Below are 13,659 nucleotides of genomic sequence, written 5' to 3'. Positions count from 1 at the left end.
AGTGGTCTCCCCGTCCTACTCCTCCGCCATCTTGGCTCCTCCGGGTACAAAGCCTTTCTGACTTGACCTGAAGCCTTCACCTCCCTGAGGGAAGTTAGGATTTGCTCCTGAAGGAATGCAAGGAGAAGGGACCCAAGAAAAGTCATCAAATTCTCTCCTTAGGGCAGGAGAGATGCTCCTGGCACTTAAAGCTTAGTCTGGGGTCAGGGAGAAGCCCTGAAAGGACCATCTTGTCCTTTATATTCCAGAAACGTAGAGGAGATGCTGAGGGACACAGGAAAATCAGATGCAGGAGTGGCTTTCTATTCCTTTCTGGCACTGGCCTGGGCTGGGCGACCATTCCAGGATCTTGAGGTTGTGTCAGGGGTACGGATTCATCGGACCTGGTGCAGCTACGTCAGACTCATGAGGCCGAGCAGGACCCTGGCCCAAGGCTATGCCCAGGGCGGTGTCCTGAACTTTCACAGTTCCCAGCTTCTGGACTGAGAGGGCGCAGAGCCTGCCAGGGAGGCTGCCTGGAGGGACGAGGTGGGCCCTGGAAGCTGGGGGAGCCTGGGGGACGGGCAGCCAGCTGGAAAGGCTCTGCTATACAGGTAGGGCGGGGACAGGTCTGAGTCATCACCTGGGACCAGGAGACACTGACCACACTGCGCCCAAGCATCTTGCCTGCCCATTGCCCCAAGATCCCATCCATCCACTTACCTAAGGCCCTCTGGGAAGGAAAGTAGAGACCAGAAATGAAAACTCGTGACTTTTGGACACCATTTAAAGGGACTGATGGAGTTTTGAGATAAAACAAATGTAAATCATTTCCCTGCTCCTAGAGTGAGGGCAGATGACAAGGATGGGTGAGAGGCAGACAGATGAGTAGATTTTGTTTCCCTGCTCACCTGAATTGCAGCTCGAATTTCATACCACAAGTTCATGACTCTTGTTTACTTGAAAAATCAGAGCTGGGGTCTTGAGGGCTCAGCTGACAGAATATTTGAGTGTAATTGTAACTTTGGATACAAAACCAGATCTGATAAAAATCTCAGAAATAGGCAACTTTCTTCAGATTCTCTTCTTATGAGTTAAATGTTTTCTCACTGTTCTTGGTCGTTTGGCAATGGTTGTTTTTTGGGTGCTCCTTCGAAGAGTCCCTGAGCTGATTGAAATGAAAAATCAGTAGGATTGGGTGGGGGAGTCCTAGGAGGGAAATATGTTTTCAAGAATCAAAATGTAGCCGTTTCTGGAAACAGCCCCAAACCTCCAGGCAGCTTTGCCGCAGCTTTGTAAACCAGATCTAAGCGAAGCACGAAAACAGGAGACCCCTGCTGAGTAGAAGCAGGTTCTACTGGCAGAACCCTGGTGTTTGGGGTTCTGTCTTCCTGGGACCTGACCGGTGTTTCCTTCTGAGTGATACGCAGTGCTGATCGCCTCTGAACAGTGCTTCCGTGCCTCCCTTGGTGGGAGCAATAAGGACGGAAAAGGTACCAGAGCAAATTGGTCTGCTCGTCCCCCTCCTGCTCCACATGTCCTATATGACCTGGAGAAATGATCTCACTCCTCTGGGCAAACAGTTTTCCTGTTTGCAAGTGGAGAGGATCATGCCGCTGGTAGGGTGGTGTGAGAAGTGCGTGAAAGTGTACAGCTGAGCACGGGGTACATGGGTGCTTGGCCAGTGGCCGTTCATCACTGTTGTTAAAAAAGAGAAGTGGGTGTGGGAAAGATCACTTTATGGGGAGAGGGGTTCAGACACAGCACCCGAACCGGGGAAGCAGTAAAGACGTGTCTTGTAGAGTGACAGTTGTCCGTTGAGGGTTGAGCTGTGTCTCAAGTTGCCTAAATGTCCACTGAGAAGCATCAAACATCTATGAACTTCATCTACATTTTTGGGGAGTTTATATTCTAGCTGACTTTTCATTTTTAGATGATTCAATTGTCTGCAAACACATTATCTGGTCTCTAAATTGTCTCTAACTCCAGATCAGGGACTGAGCATATTTTCTTAGCCTTGAAGGAACTTGTGTTGTGAGGGGATTTGGCTTTGGTCTTTGGGACACATCTATGGTGAACAATAGAATAGGCACATAGCTTTTATTTAAACTGGAGAAGGAAATGGCAACCCACTCCAGCATTGTTGCCTGGAGAATTCCATGGACAGAAGAGCCTGGCGGGCTGCCTTCCATGGGGTGGTAAAGAGTCAGACACGACTGAGCACACATACACTATGTGGTGAAAGTGGCCACCATCCCCCCTGCCCCTCTGTTACTCTAGGGTCTACATATCATGGTTTCCTTTTGATGTGGTTTTTAAAAGATGAATTGAGAATCCTGGTCTTTCTATATTTCTCTGCTATTAAAAAATATAAACTCAGGTAGAGTTAAAATCGGGCTTCCCAGGTGGTGGTAGTGATAAAGAACCCACTTGCCAATGCAGGAGACATAAGAGATGCAGGCTCAATCCCTGGGTTGGAAAGATCCCTTGGAGGAAGCCATAGCAACCCACTCCAGTATTCCTGCCTGGAGAATCCCATACAGTGGAGCCTGGCAGTCTACAGTCCATAGGGTCAAAAAGAGTCAGGCATGACTGGAGCGACCTAGCACAGAGGCAGGCAGAATTAAAATCATGTTCAGCCTTTGTGCTTGGAAAATTTGCTTTTGGGATAAGAATCAATCAGTGTGTTTATTCAGTAAACCAGAATAGGTAGAATTGGGTTTGATGTAGGCCTGTGGGGGAATGTATTGAGTTGGCTAAAAAGTTTTTTCAGAGTTTTCCGTCACATCCCCAAAAAACTTCTTGGCCAAGCCAACAGCAGTAAAAGTCCTGAGAGTGTCCCTTCACGTAACTGACATGAACTTTCTGAAAATGCCTTCCAGGCTCTGTGGCCTCTGGCCCCCTTAGGTCAGTTTGGGCCCTTTCCTCCCCCAGAAAGGGCTGGATAATGTGACCAGATGTGAGAATTCGTAGAGGATACATATAAGCTGATCACTTGTTTCTGCGAAAAGTGGCCACGTGCCCTCTTTCTCCCTGGGGAGGCCCTGGCTCGTGCCCACCCCACCTCGCCCCCTGCCCAGCGCCCAGAATGCTCTCTCTGTGGCCTTGGCTGCTGTGAGCTCTTCCCAGGAGGAGGTAAGCGTCATGCCCCCCATGACTCGTGGTCACATCACTTGACAAGGGCATTGACTGGCCCCTTGGCTGCTGTCCCCCCTTCACGGTGCCTACTGATGTTCTTATGCAGCAGTAGCAGTGCTTCCATCGGACAGAGCTTCTTCCAGCGTCCGGCAGAGGTGATAGTGAGGTTGAGGGTGGGGAGTCGAGGATCAGAGGACAGAGAAGGATGTCCTGTACAGCTGTCTCTCTGTGAATTTCTCCTCTGCATCCACTCAGCGATCTGTCTCGGGGCTCACAGATGGGGTGATTGGACCCGGGGACCCCCTGGCTTGCCCTTTAGCGTCACATCTTGTGATGGTGGGTTTGCAGAAGCCATGTCCTAACCCTGAGGTGTTTCCAGGGCTCTGACGGGGGCGGGGGGGGGGGCGGTGATCTCAACTGACTGAAAACCCTGTGATGCTCTTGACACCACCCCCCACCGCCGCCCCTGCTCCTCCACCGGAGGGAGAGGATGAACCCCTGGTGTGCCATGCAGATCTGATGCCCCCTTTGCTGGATCGCAGGTCGGACGATCATCTTCACCACCCACCACCTGGACGAGGCTGAGGCGCTGAGTGACCACGTGGCCGTGCTGCAGCGTGGGCGGCTCTGCTGTTCCGGGCCCCCTGCCAGCCTGACCCAGGCCCACGCCCAGGGGCTCCGCCTGACGCTCAGCAGGCAGGTGAGACCCTGGTTGCGGATACAGGGAGATGTGTCCCTCCTCGGTTGGGGGAATGGAGGAGACGAATTGAGACTGTTCCTCAGTTACAGCATTTCCATGTTGCAGTCGAGTCATTCAGAAGATCTTTATCCCAAATTCAGGCAGGGCCTTGCTGGCTCTGGGTCTTGGGGGAGGTGACAAAATAGAGTGCATGCTTTCTGCACAGGGTCCTTGGGATCTCAGTCTTTGGGGAGGAAACAGTGTGCCCGAGAAAGAGAGAAACTCCACACTGGTGGGTGTGGAGTTGGGGGGCGGGGGCAGGGAGCTGGGAGGGCCAGGGATGAGGCTGGAAAGGGAGGTGGTAATTACGTGGAGGCCTTTGGTACGGAGGCCCTGGTGCTAAAATAAATTTTACAGCAGTGAGTGGGGCCTCCCAGATGCTCTCTGTCTGCCAGGAGGAGTTAGGTGGGATTCAGGGCCCCTGATGGGAAACAGGGTTGGCCTGAGTGGCTGGCCGGGCACCGCCATGGCCCCGCGTGTTCTCAGGTAACTTTCTGACCCTGATGCTTGGTTCAGAGGCTAAAGCTGTACCATAGAAAGGGTGAAGTCAGAGTTGTCAGTGAGAGGCATCCTCATTGCCCTGTGTCAGCTGGGGGCGGGCCGGAGCTGCTCTGGGGCTGGGATTCAGGGCTGATGTCTCTAAGTTGCCCCCTACCCCCCAGTCCTGATGGTCTGACCCTTGGTGGCCCCGAGTCCAGGTTCCTATTTGCTTCCTCTCTGTTCAGGGTGAGTGTCTTGCTGTCCTGGGGTGGGGTGGTGGCTTTCCTCCTTGGGTGGGGGTCCTTGTCTCCCTTTTGGGAAGGCTCTATATCTTGTGGTCCAGTTGCTGGGCTGGAGTGGCTTTCAGGATTCTCCGTAGGCAGCAAGGGTGTCTGTAAGCATAGACCTCCTAGGGGCCTGTCCCATGTACCTGGGGACCAATTAGTGTTACATCTTGCCTGGCCAGCTTTCCCACTAGATTTAAATTTAAAAAGGAAAAGGTGCAATGCATCCTGGAAATGCTATTTCTTGATTTTGCTGCTTGGAGTTGAAATTTTAAAATAATTTGCTTAGGGCTAGAGGCGAAACCAGTTGATGTAAATTCCGTATGTTTGGGTTTGCATTCCTTACTGTTCGCTTGCTTTCTTGGGGGGTAGCCTTCTGTTCTGGAGGCCGATGACCTGAAGGACACAGCTTGTGCCACGTCTCTGATCCAGACCTACATCCCACAAGCATCTCTTCGAGGCAGCAGCCGGGGCGAGCTGAGCTACATGATCCCTGAGGGTGCAGACAGAGCCTGCTTCGAAGGGCTCTTCGAGGCCCTCGACCAGAACCTCCACCAGCTGCACCTGACAGGCTACGGGCTCTCAGACACCACCTTAGAAGAGGTACCTGCTGATGACAGATGCTCGGGCAGGCTTTTCTGGTCTGTGCTTTGCCGCTGTGCGTGGGAGAGGCAGCTGGGAAGGATGTGCTGGGGACCTTGTGCATTTTCATTCATTTCCCAGCTCTCTTTGGCAGTGGGCATGGCATTTACATGAATTTAATGCACTCGATAGGTGATTGTGGTTCTTTAAGGGGGATAGCTTTTTATATTTGAGAACTTTGATTTCTTTAATCCAGAAGCACTAGCTCTCCAGACAGTTTCAGCAGCAGGAGGCTGGCTGGTCCTGTTTCCTCACCTGGAGGCGTCCTTCTCTTTTCTCTCTGGACCTAGTTCTGCTCAGGAGTCCCAGCCCCGCCTTGGGAAAAGATGGGCAGAAGCTCACACACCGAACGATGCTCCTCCCCTCTCCTCCCCTCCCACTCCCCCTCCTTTCCCGTGCTGGCACCTACCCCTCGGAGTATGGGTGTGGTTTCCTCTTGGATGCTCCAGGGAGCCAGAGCCAGGCTTTTCCTCCAGGAGGAAGTTGCTAGTTTGTGTACAGTGGCCTCAGTGGGGGCCTTGAGGTTGATTGTTAGCTAGATCTGAGTTTTACAAAGCACTGCAGATTTAAAATAAAAGTCAAGCGCTGAAGATTAAAAATGCCTGGGAAGACCCTTGGGCCACCTTCTCTGTATTACCTGAGAGTAGTATAGAGTAACACCTGGGACTTTCAGTGGCCATGAGATTTAAAATACTGAGGCTCCTAGAATGTCAAAGGCTGAACTTCTGGTTGGGTTTTGGAAGGGATTTGGGGGCTGAAAGGCACATGCCAGGGTTAGTGACGCAGGAGGTAAAGCAGCCATTTGCGTGTAAATCAGTGTGACTCCAGGTGACGGCAGCCACTACAACTTTTCTCTCGAATAAGTGCCCATAAAAGATTGGAAAGCAGTAAAAGATTTGCAGTGCTACAAACAGCTTTTATGCATAGAATGTATTTTATTTTCCCTTGCTACCTTTGTAACTTATTATTCCTGTTTTAAGGATGAGGCTCCAATAGGCTAATTTTACCCTGAATTGTAGGGCTTATAAATGATAGTGCTGCTTTTGGACCTGGGTTTTCTGAGAGTGAGTCAAGTTGAATGGGCCGTGACCTTGGGGGTGATGCTCTGGCTTCCATGGACCATCAGCTATCATCTTGTTCTTGTGAATAGAGCACACACAAATGGCTGCTTCACCTCCTGCGTCACTAACCCCGGCATGTGCCTTCAGCCCCCCAAATCCCTTCCAAAACCCAACCAGTTCAGCCTTTGACATTCTAGGAGCCTCAGTATTTTAATTCTCATGGCCACTGAAAGTCCCAGGTGTTACTCTATACTACTCTCAGGTAATACAGAGGCCTACAGAACAACAGGGGACAGCCTGATTCACAACCAGGAAGGATGGGTATGAGCTGCTTCCTCAGCCAGAGCTTGGAGTCCTGAACCCTCTTTGTCAGGGCCGGCTTTCCCTCTGTTGTCCTTCCAGCTGAGACATGGAAGCCATCCCTGTTGAAAGGCAGCCCTGATCCCACGGTCCTGGCAGCTCTGCCCGCCTCCTCTGCCTGCCCGACTGTGGTCCTCTCCGTGACCCCCTCTGACTTGCCATCTTGCGCCTGGGATGCTGAGGGTCTTCTATGCCTAGCTGCATTGGTGCACGCTCGGCCCAGTGGCTGCTGATCAGCGTTTCCTTGAGAGCTTGTTTGGAGGTTCTAGCAGGGGAGCACAGCTACTGGTACACCCTTGACCAAAGCCTGATCCTCCTCTATCAGGGGTGGTCATCCTCTTCAACTGAGCTTGCAGCTTCGGGAGGGATACCCGTGGAGCGGTGAGGAAGGAAGGGGACAGACCCCTAGGCAGCAAGGTCAGCCAAGTCACCCTGGCGATCAGCAGGGTGACAGATGTTGCAACCAGCTCACCGTCACGCCCTGATGAGTGTTTCTTAGATGACAGTGTGTCCGGCTTGTGGGGACAGCCTGTCACAGTGGAGGCGGTGGGTCTCAGCCCACACCTTTCTCCCTCCAGTACTTGCAGCCTCAGATGAGTCATTCAACTCCTGAGCCTCAGTTTTGTGTTCTTTAAAATGGAATAATTATTCCAGGAATTACCCGAAATAGTTAAATGCCTGGAATGAACCAGGCAAAGCAGTAAAGGTCCTTCTTGGAATGTGAGACTGTTGCTGGGGCTTTGGGGTAACAATGGAAATAAACTGCGTGTATGCTCCAGGAAAAGGCACCTCTTGTCCAGTGCTTCTGGCTGTGTCCGTCCTGCCTGTGTGGATGCAGCAGACGGGGCATTTCTCAGACTCCCTCCCACGGTGCCTGAGTCAGGGTGGGTCGGGGTTCTCTGTGGACCTGGGTGGATGGCCCCGGCAGCTGCTTGGAGCCCCGGCCGGTCTGGGCTGTGGTGATGCCACACGCTACTGGGCAGTGTCCTCTGAAGTCTGGGTGACCAGTCTGAGTCATCCCGGAATCTAGTCACTAGTTACTAGGAAGCTCGTGATCTGTACCGTTAGGAGCCTCCGTGTGGTGTGAATCACAGCTTCTCTGCAGATGGAGAGGAGGTGCCTTCGGGCGTTGTTTCGCCAGCTTAGGTCACTTGAAAAAGAAGACGAGTTTCTTTTGAACTGTAAGAAGAGGGGATTGCCAATCACATGCAGACATGTTATGCGGTGTCTCTCTGAAGTTGTCTGTGTCTCTGGGTGTTTCTTGGTGTATGGTGCCTGGTATGGACAGATGGACACATGTCCTGTGCTCGCTGGACTCAGCTAGGGCCGCCGGGCCTGAGGGGGCATGGCTCAGCCTTTCGGACCAAACACACTCACCAGTAACGATGAGTGTTCACGCTTGTGAACACAAGCACACACACGCTTATGTGTGCTCACTTATTTACGACTAAACCCACAGCTGGAGCAAGTGTTTTTTCATGTAAGTGGCATCTTACTCTGCTGCCAGTGAAGCAGGGACCCTTAGGAATCCTGTGATGCTTGTTGTGAGTTGGAGGGAGATGTTGGGGAGGGATCGGCCTGACCATTTTATGGCTTTAAGCATCTCAGGGAACGTGGTGAGGAGGGTCTTTAAGTTCTGGGCAGATGCTTAGCTTTTAAACGTTTCGTTAATCAGTGCACTTCCTGGAACCAGTCAGTACTGTCTCGAGGCAGCATGGACATCCAAGGAGAGGCTTATTGAGAACTGTGCTTTATGTAAATCAGATCCTTCAGTATTCTTAGTAACTACCCCCTCTCTCCTTCCTTCCCTCCCTCCTTCCCTCCCTTCCTCCTCCCCTTTGCTCCCTCTCTCCTCTCGCTCCCTTTCCCCAGTCGTTTCCTTCTTTTCTTTCACATGATGGTTGTGGTCGCACCTTCCAGCCCTGCCCTGAACTGCAGCAAGGAGAGATGGCCGCCCTGCTGTTTTCCTGTTTGTGTGTGTCGCTTAGGTCGCCTGCCAGGTCTTTTTAAGCCACTCGCCTCCTTCATAAGCATTATTCTTATTGCATGCTGCGTTGCTTCAGTTGTGTCAGACTCTTTGCGACCCCAGGGACTGTAGCCCGCCAGGCTCCTCTGTGCATGGAATTTTGCAGGCCAGTTATACTGGAGTGGGTTGCCATGTCCTCCTCCGGGGGATCTTCTTGACCCAGGGATCGAACCTGGGTCTCTTAAAGTCTACCTGCATTGGCAGGCAGTTCTTTACCACTAATATTACCTGGGAAGCCCTTTATTTTGGTAAAAGCTAGAAACATTGATGGAAAATTGACTTAAAGTGCAACAGAAAGCTGCGGCCTGCTGAAGCAGGGGCAACAGTGAAGTGACCTCTGTCAAACTGTTGACCGTGGCTGCGCTGGCTGCTCCAGGACACGTGTGGCGACGCCTTAAATGGTAGGGATTCTTATCCGCTGACAGGGTTCATCTCGGGGTAGAAGTAGAGGTTTCTGCATGCTGCCCTCATTCCTGGGCCGTGATGACCTGCCTCAGGGAGCCCGGGTCTGGCTGCCTCGTGGGATGGCCCTCGAGGTTTTGGCAGAGTTTTGGGCGGCCCAGCCCAGGCACTGGACAGAGAACCCACGGGTTGTGGCCCCGCCTTCAGGCTGTTGGTATGTCTGCCCCCTTGGCTCCGTGGCTCCCCTGGAAGTTGGGTGCCCTGAGGAGCAGGGAGCGGGGCTGATGGAGGGGACCCCAGCGTAGGCCTGGTGTGGTCAGTGTGACTGGGGCCTGCGTGGGATGTCTGGGCGTCCCTCGGGCTGGCCATGCGGCAGGTGGCCACAACTGCACCCTGGGACCCCTCTCCCTGGGTGGGGCAGCCCTGGGGCCTCCACCCTAGCGTGTGGGAGTGTCCCTTCTCCTGCTGGGCTCTTTCATCCGCCAGCCTCGTCCCTCAGCCTCCCCTGGGCCCCCTCTTGTGGCTTCTCCCTGATTTCTGACCACACCCAACTCACCCCCATCTCTTTCCTCTCTCCTCCATGGAGACCTTCAGCTTGTTAGGAACTTGGCCAGAATTTAATTTATTTCTTTTTTTTTTCCCCCATTTATTTTTATCAGTTGGAGGCTAATTACTTTACAATATTGTAGTGGGTTTTGTCATACATTGACATGAATCAGCCATGGATTTACATGTATTCCCCATCCTGATCCCCCCTCCTACCTCCCTCCCCACCCTATCCCTCTGGGTCTTCCCAGTGCACCAGCCCCAAGCACTTGTCTCATGCATCCAACCTGGGCTGGTGATCTGTTTCACCTTAGATAATATACATGTTTCGATGCTGTTCTCTCAAAACATCCCAACCTCGCCTTCTCCCGCAGAGTCCAAAAGTCTGTTCTGTACATCTGTGTCTCTTTTTATGTTTCACATATAGGGTTATCGTTACCATCTTTCTAAATTCCATATATATGCGTTAGTATACTGTAATGGTCTTTATCTTTCTGGCTTACTTCACTGTGTATTAATGGGCTCCAGTTTCATCCATCTCATTAGAAATGATTCAAATGAATTCTTTTTAATGGCTGAGTAATATTCTATGGTGTATATGTACCACAGCTTCCTTATCCATTCGTCTACTGATGGGCATCTAGGTTGCTTTCATGTCCTGGCTATTATAAACAGTGCTGTGATGAACATTGGGGTGCACGTGTCTCTTTCAGATCTGGTTTCCTCAGTGTGTATGCCCAGAAGTGGGATTGCTGGGTCATATGGCAAACTCTCACTGTTTGCAGATGACATGATCCTTTACATAGAAAACCCTAAAGACTCTACCAGAAAATTACTAGAGCTAATCAATGAATATAGTAAAGTTGCAGGATATAAAATTAACACACAGAATTTAATTTATTTCTATTTTCCTTAATATAATTTGCATTTATTTATTTACTTTTGGCCAAAGGGCAGGTGGGACCTTAATTCCCCAGTGGGGACTGAACCTGTGCTCGCTTCAGTGGAAGTTCAGATTCCTAACCACTGGATGGTGAGGGACTTCCCTTGCCCAGAATTTTAAATTAGGTTTGAAATCTCATTGCATATATATATGTGTGTGTATATAAAAGAATCAGGAGTTACCCAATGAATGCTATTTATCTCAAGCAGTATCCATTTCCCTCATAACCATTATCTTTATGGCTGCATAATTTCTAACACAAAGAAGTTCCATCATGCAGCTTCTCACTTCTGCCTTTTAGGCACTTAAATCGTTTGCAGTGTTTCCATACTGTCAATAAGATGGTGCAGATGTTGGTGAACAGGGTGTGGGGGGTGTTCTGTTGTCCTCGCCTTAGATTCAGAAGTGTGATTTCTGGGACAAAGATACGAACCTTCAGACCTGTAATCTTGACAGGTAACTACTTCCCAAAATGATTGCACCTGTTTGTAACCCCAGCGTTTTCCCCCTGGTAACCCCTTCCCCCAGTCCCCGAGTTGTCCCCTGTCCCACTGGGGAGGAGGGAGTGTGGGCTCCGGGGAGTGACCGGCTCTTGTGTTTTTTTTTTTTTTATTTTTTAATTTTTTTTAATTTTTTTATTAGTTGGAGGCTAATTACTTCACAACATTTCAGTGGGTTTTGTCATACATTGATATGAATCAGCCATAGATTTACACTTATTCCCCATCCCGATCCCCCCTCCCACCTCCCTCTTCACCCGACTCCTCTGGGTCTTCCCAGTGCACCAGGCCCGAGCACTTGTCTCATGCATCCCACCTGGGCTGGTGATCTGTTTCACCATAGATAGTATACATGCTGTTCTTTTGAAACATCCCACCCTCACATTCTCCCACAGAGTTCAAAAGTCTGTTCTGTATTTCTGTGTCTCTTTTTCTGTTTTGCATATAAGGTTATCATTACCATCTTTCTAAATTCCATATATATGTGTTAGTATGCTGTAATGTTCTTTATCTTTCTGGCTTACTTCACTCTGTATAATGGGCTCCAGTTTCATCCATCTCATTAGAACTGATTCAAATGAATTCTTTTTTTTTTTTTTTTAATATTCCATGGTGTATATGTACCACAGCTTCCTTATCCATTCATCTGCTGATGGGCATCTAGGTTGCTTCCATGTCCTGGCTATTATAAACAGTGCTGCAATGAACATTGGGGTGCACGTGTCTCTTTCAGATCTGGTTTCCTCAGTGTGTATGCCCAGAAGTGGGATTGCTGGGTCATATGGCAGTTCTATTTCCAGTTTTTTAAGGAATCTCCACACTGTTTTCCATAGTGGCTGTACTAGTTTGCATTCCCACCAACAGTGTAAGGGGGTTCCCTTTTCTCCACACCCTCTCCAGCATTTATTGCTTGTAGTCTTTTGGATAGCAGCCATCCTGACTGGCGTGTAATGGTACCTCATTGTGGTTTTGATTTGCATTTCTCTAATAATGAGTGATGTTGAGCACCTTTTCATGTGTTTGTTAGCCATCTGTATGTCTTCTTTGGAGAAATGTCTGTTTAGTTCTTTGGCCCATTTTTTGATTGGGTCATTTATTTTTCTGGAATTGAGCTTCAGGAGTTGCTTGTATATTTTTGAGATTAATCCTGGCTCTTGTGTTGTATGTGCTGCCAGGGGGAAGCCCGTCCTGCATCCTAGGCTGGAACTCCATGTTTCTCATTGCTAAAAGAGACAAATCTTCCCTAACCTTCACATGCAGTTTTTCATTGGATTGAGTAATATAATAATGCTGAGTACAGGCTACAAATAGCAAGAAAACAAACAAAGGTGAAGACTTACAATATTACTTTTCTTGCCGCTAATTTCCAGAGTACCTGTGCAGTGATTTATTCTGAAATTAAACATTTTTTAATATTTTTAATGTCATGATCGTTGTTTCATCATAGCATGACTTCTAAAAATGATTTTTATGCTGTACTCCTTAAATATTTCTTTCTGTTTAGTATCTGCCTTTCTTCTCCAAAATATTTTTACTTTACCCGTCCATGTTCTTTTTGAACACTTCTTTGTTTTTGTTGAGCTATAGTTGATGTAAAATGTTGTGTTAGTTTCTGGTGTAGAGCAAAAGTCATTCAGTTATATGTATATATCAGGTTATTTTCCATTATAGTTTATCACAAGATATTGAATATAGTCCCTTTTGGGCATTTTAAAATCTTCCTTCTCTTTACTCTCTTTTTAAAAAGCATATTGTTTAAACTGCATGCAGTAAAATCCACTCTTAAACATTGTGACTGTTGCAGAGGGTCATGGGCCTCCACTGCACTGGACCCACAGAGGTCTCCAGTCTCTGCTCCTTGAAGGAGTCATTCTGCCCCACACCTGCCTCCCCGTAAACTGCCCTTTGTCTTCCAGGGTCCCCCTCCTCCCACTGCACATCCTGTTAATCCTCCCCACACAAGCTCAGTGAGGAGTCACAGAACCAGCTACTCAATTACTTTGAAAGTCTCATCTGCTCCTCCAGTTCCTTGCAGTAATTTCCACCCGCTAGGTTTAGCACACGCTTTGTGTGTAATAGGTACCAAATAAATATTGACTGATACAGTCTCATCTCTCTCCTCTCTCTGTCACACACACACATGCTAAACAAGAAAGTATCTGTTGTTAGGGGCAGCCAACATTTCATATACCTCAGATAGGAGATTTAGTGAAATATAGTTTTACAGTATATTTGGATCTATTTGAGAAAGCTTTCTTAAATTGAAAAGAGATTAAGCACCTTAAAAAAATTCTTTTGTTTGGTGTTGTCTATAAAATACCCATCTCCACCAATTTTGTGTCTTTACACTTGGCGAGTATTGACTTTGCTGTCTTGTGTCTGCGCTCGATTACGGTTAGCGGGGCTGTAACCGCACCCCAGGACGTTTTCTTTTGTTTGCCTGCATTCTGCCTGACGACTTCCTAGTGGGCGAGGAGGGGCTGCCAGCAGCACGCCAGGCCCTGCAGCTGGAGCCCAGGCTTCACTTGAGCTGCGATCATGTCCTCGTAAGTCACCGTC

At 49.3% G+C, this 13,659-nt stretch overlaps 1 protein-coding gene across 2 annotated transcripts in view; it reads left to right on the top strand.

Moving 5' to 3' along the window:
• Positions 1-13,659, top strand: part of ABCA13 (ATP binding cassette subfamily A member 13) — a 417,355-nt gene that overhangs the window by 202,996 nt on the left and 200,700 nt on the right. For both annotated transcript variants that reach the window (XM_043462544.1, XM_043462545.1), the window contains 2 exons: positions 3,660-3,817; positions 4,993-5,223. In XM_043462544.1, coding sequence (XP_043318479.1) covers positions 3,660-3,817; positions 4,993-5,223 — 389 coding nt within the window. The remainder of the gene's footprint in view (positions 1-3,659; positions 3,818-4,992; positions 5,224-13,659) is intronic.

The sequence above is a fragment of the Cervus canadensis genome, chromosome 3 (genome assembly GCF_019320065.1).
Source record: "Cervus canadensis isolate Bull #8, Minnesota chromosome 3, ASM1932006v1, whole genome shotgun sequence".
In the NCBI taxonomy this organism is placed as follows: Eukaryota; Metazoa; Chordata; class Mammalia; order Artiodactyla; family Cervidae; genus Cervus; species Cervus canadensis.
This window is presented reverse-complemented; position numbering and strand designations above follow the sequence as displayed.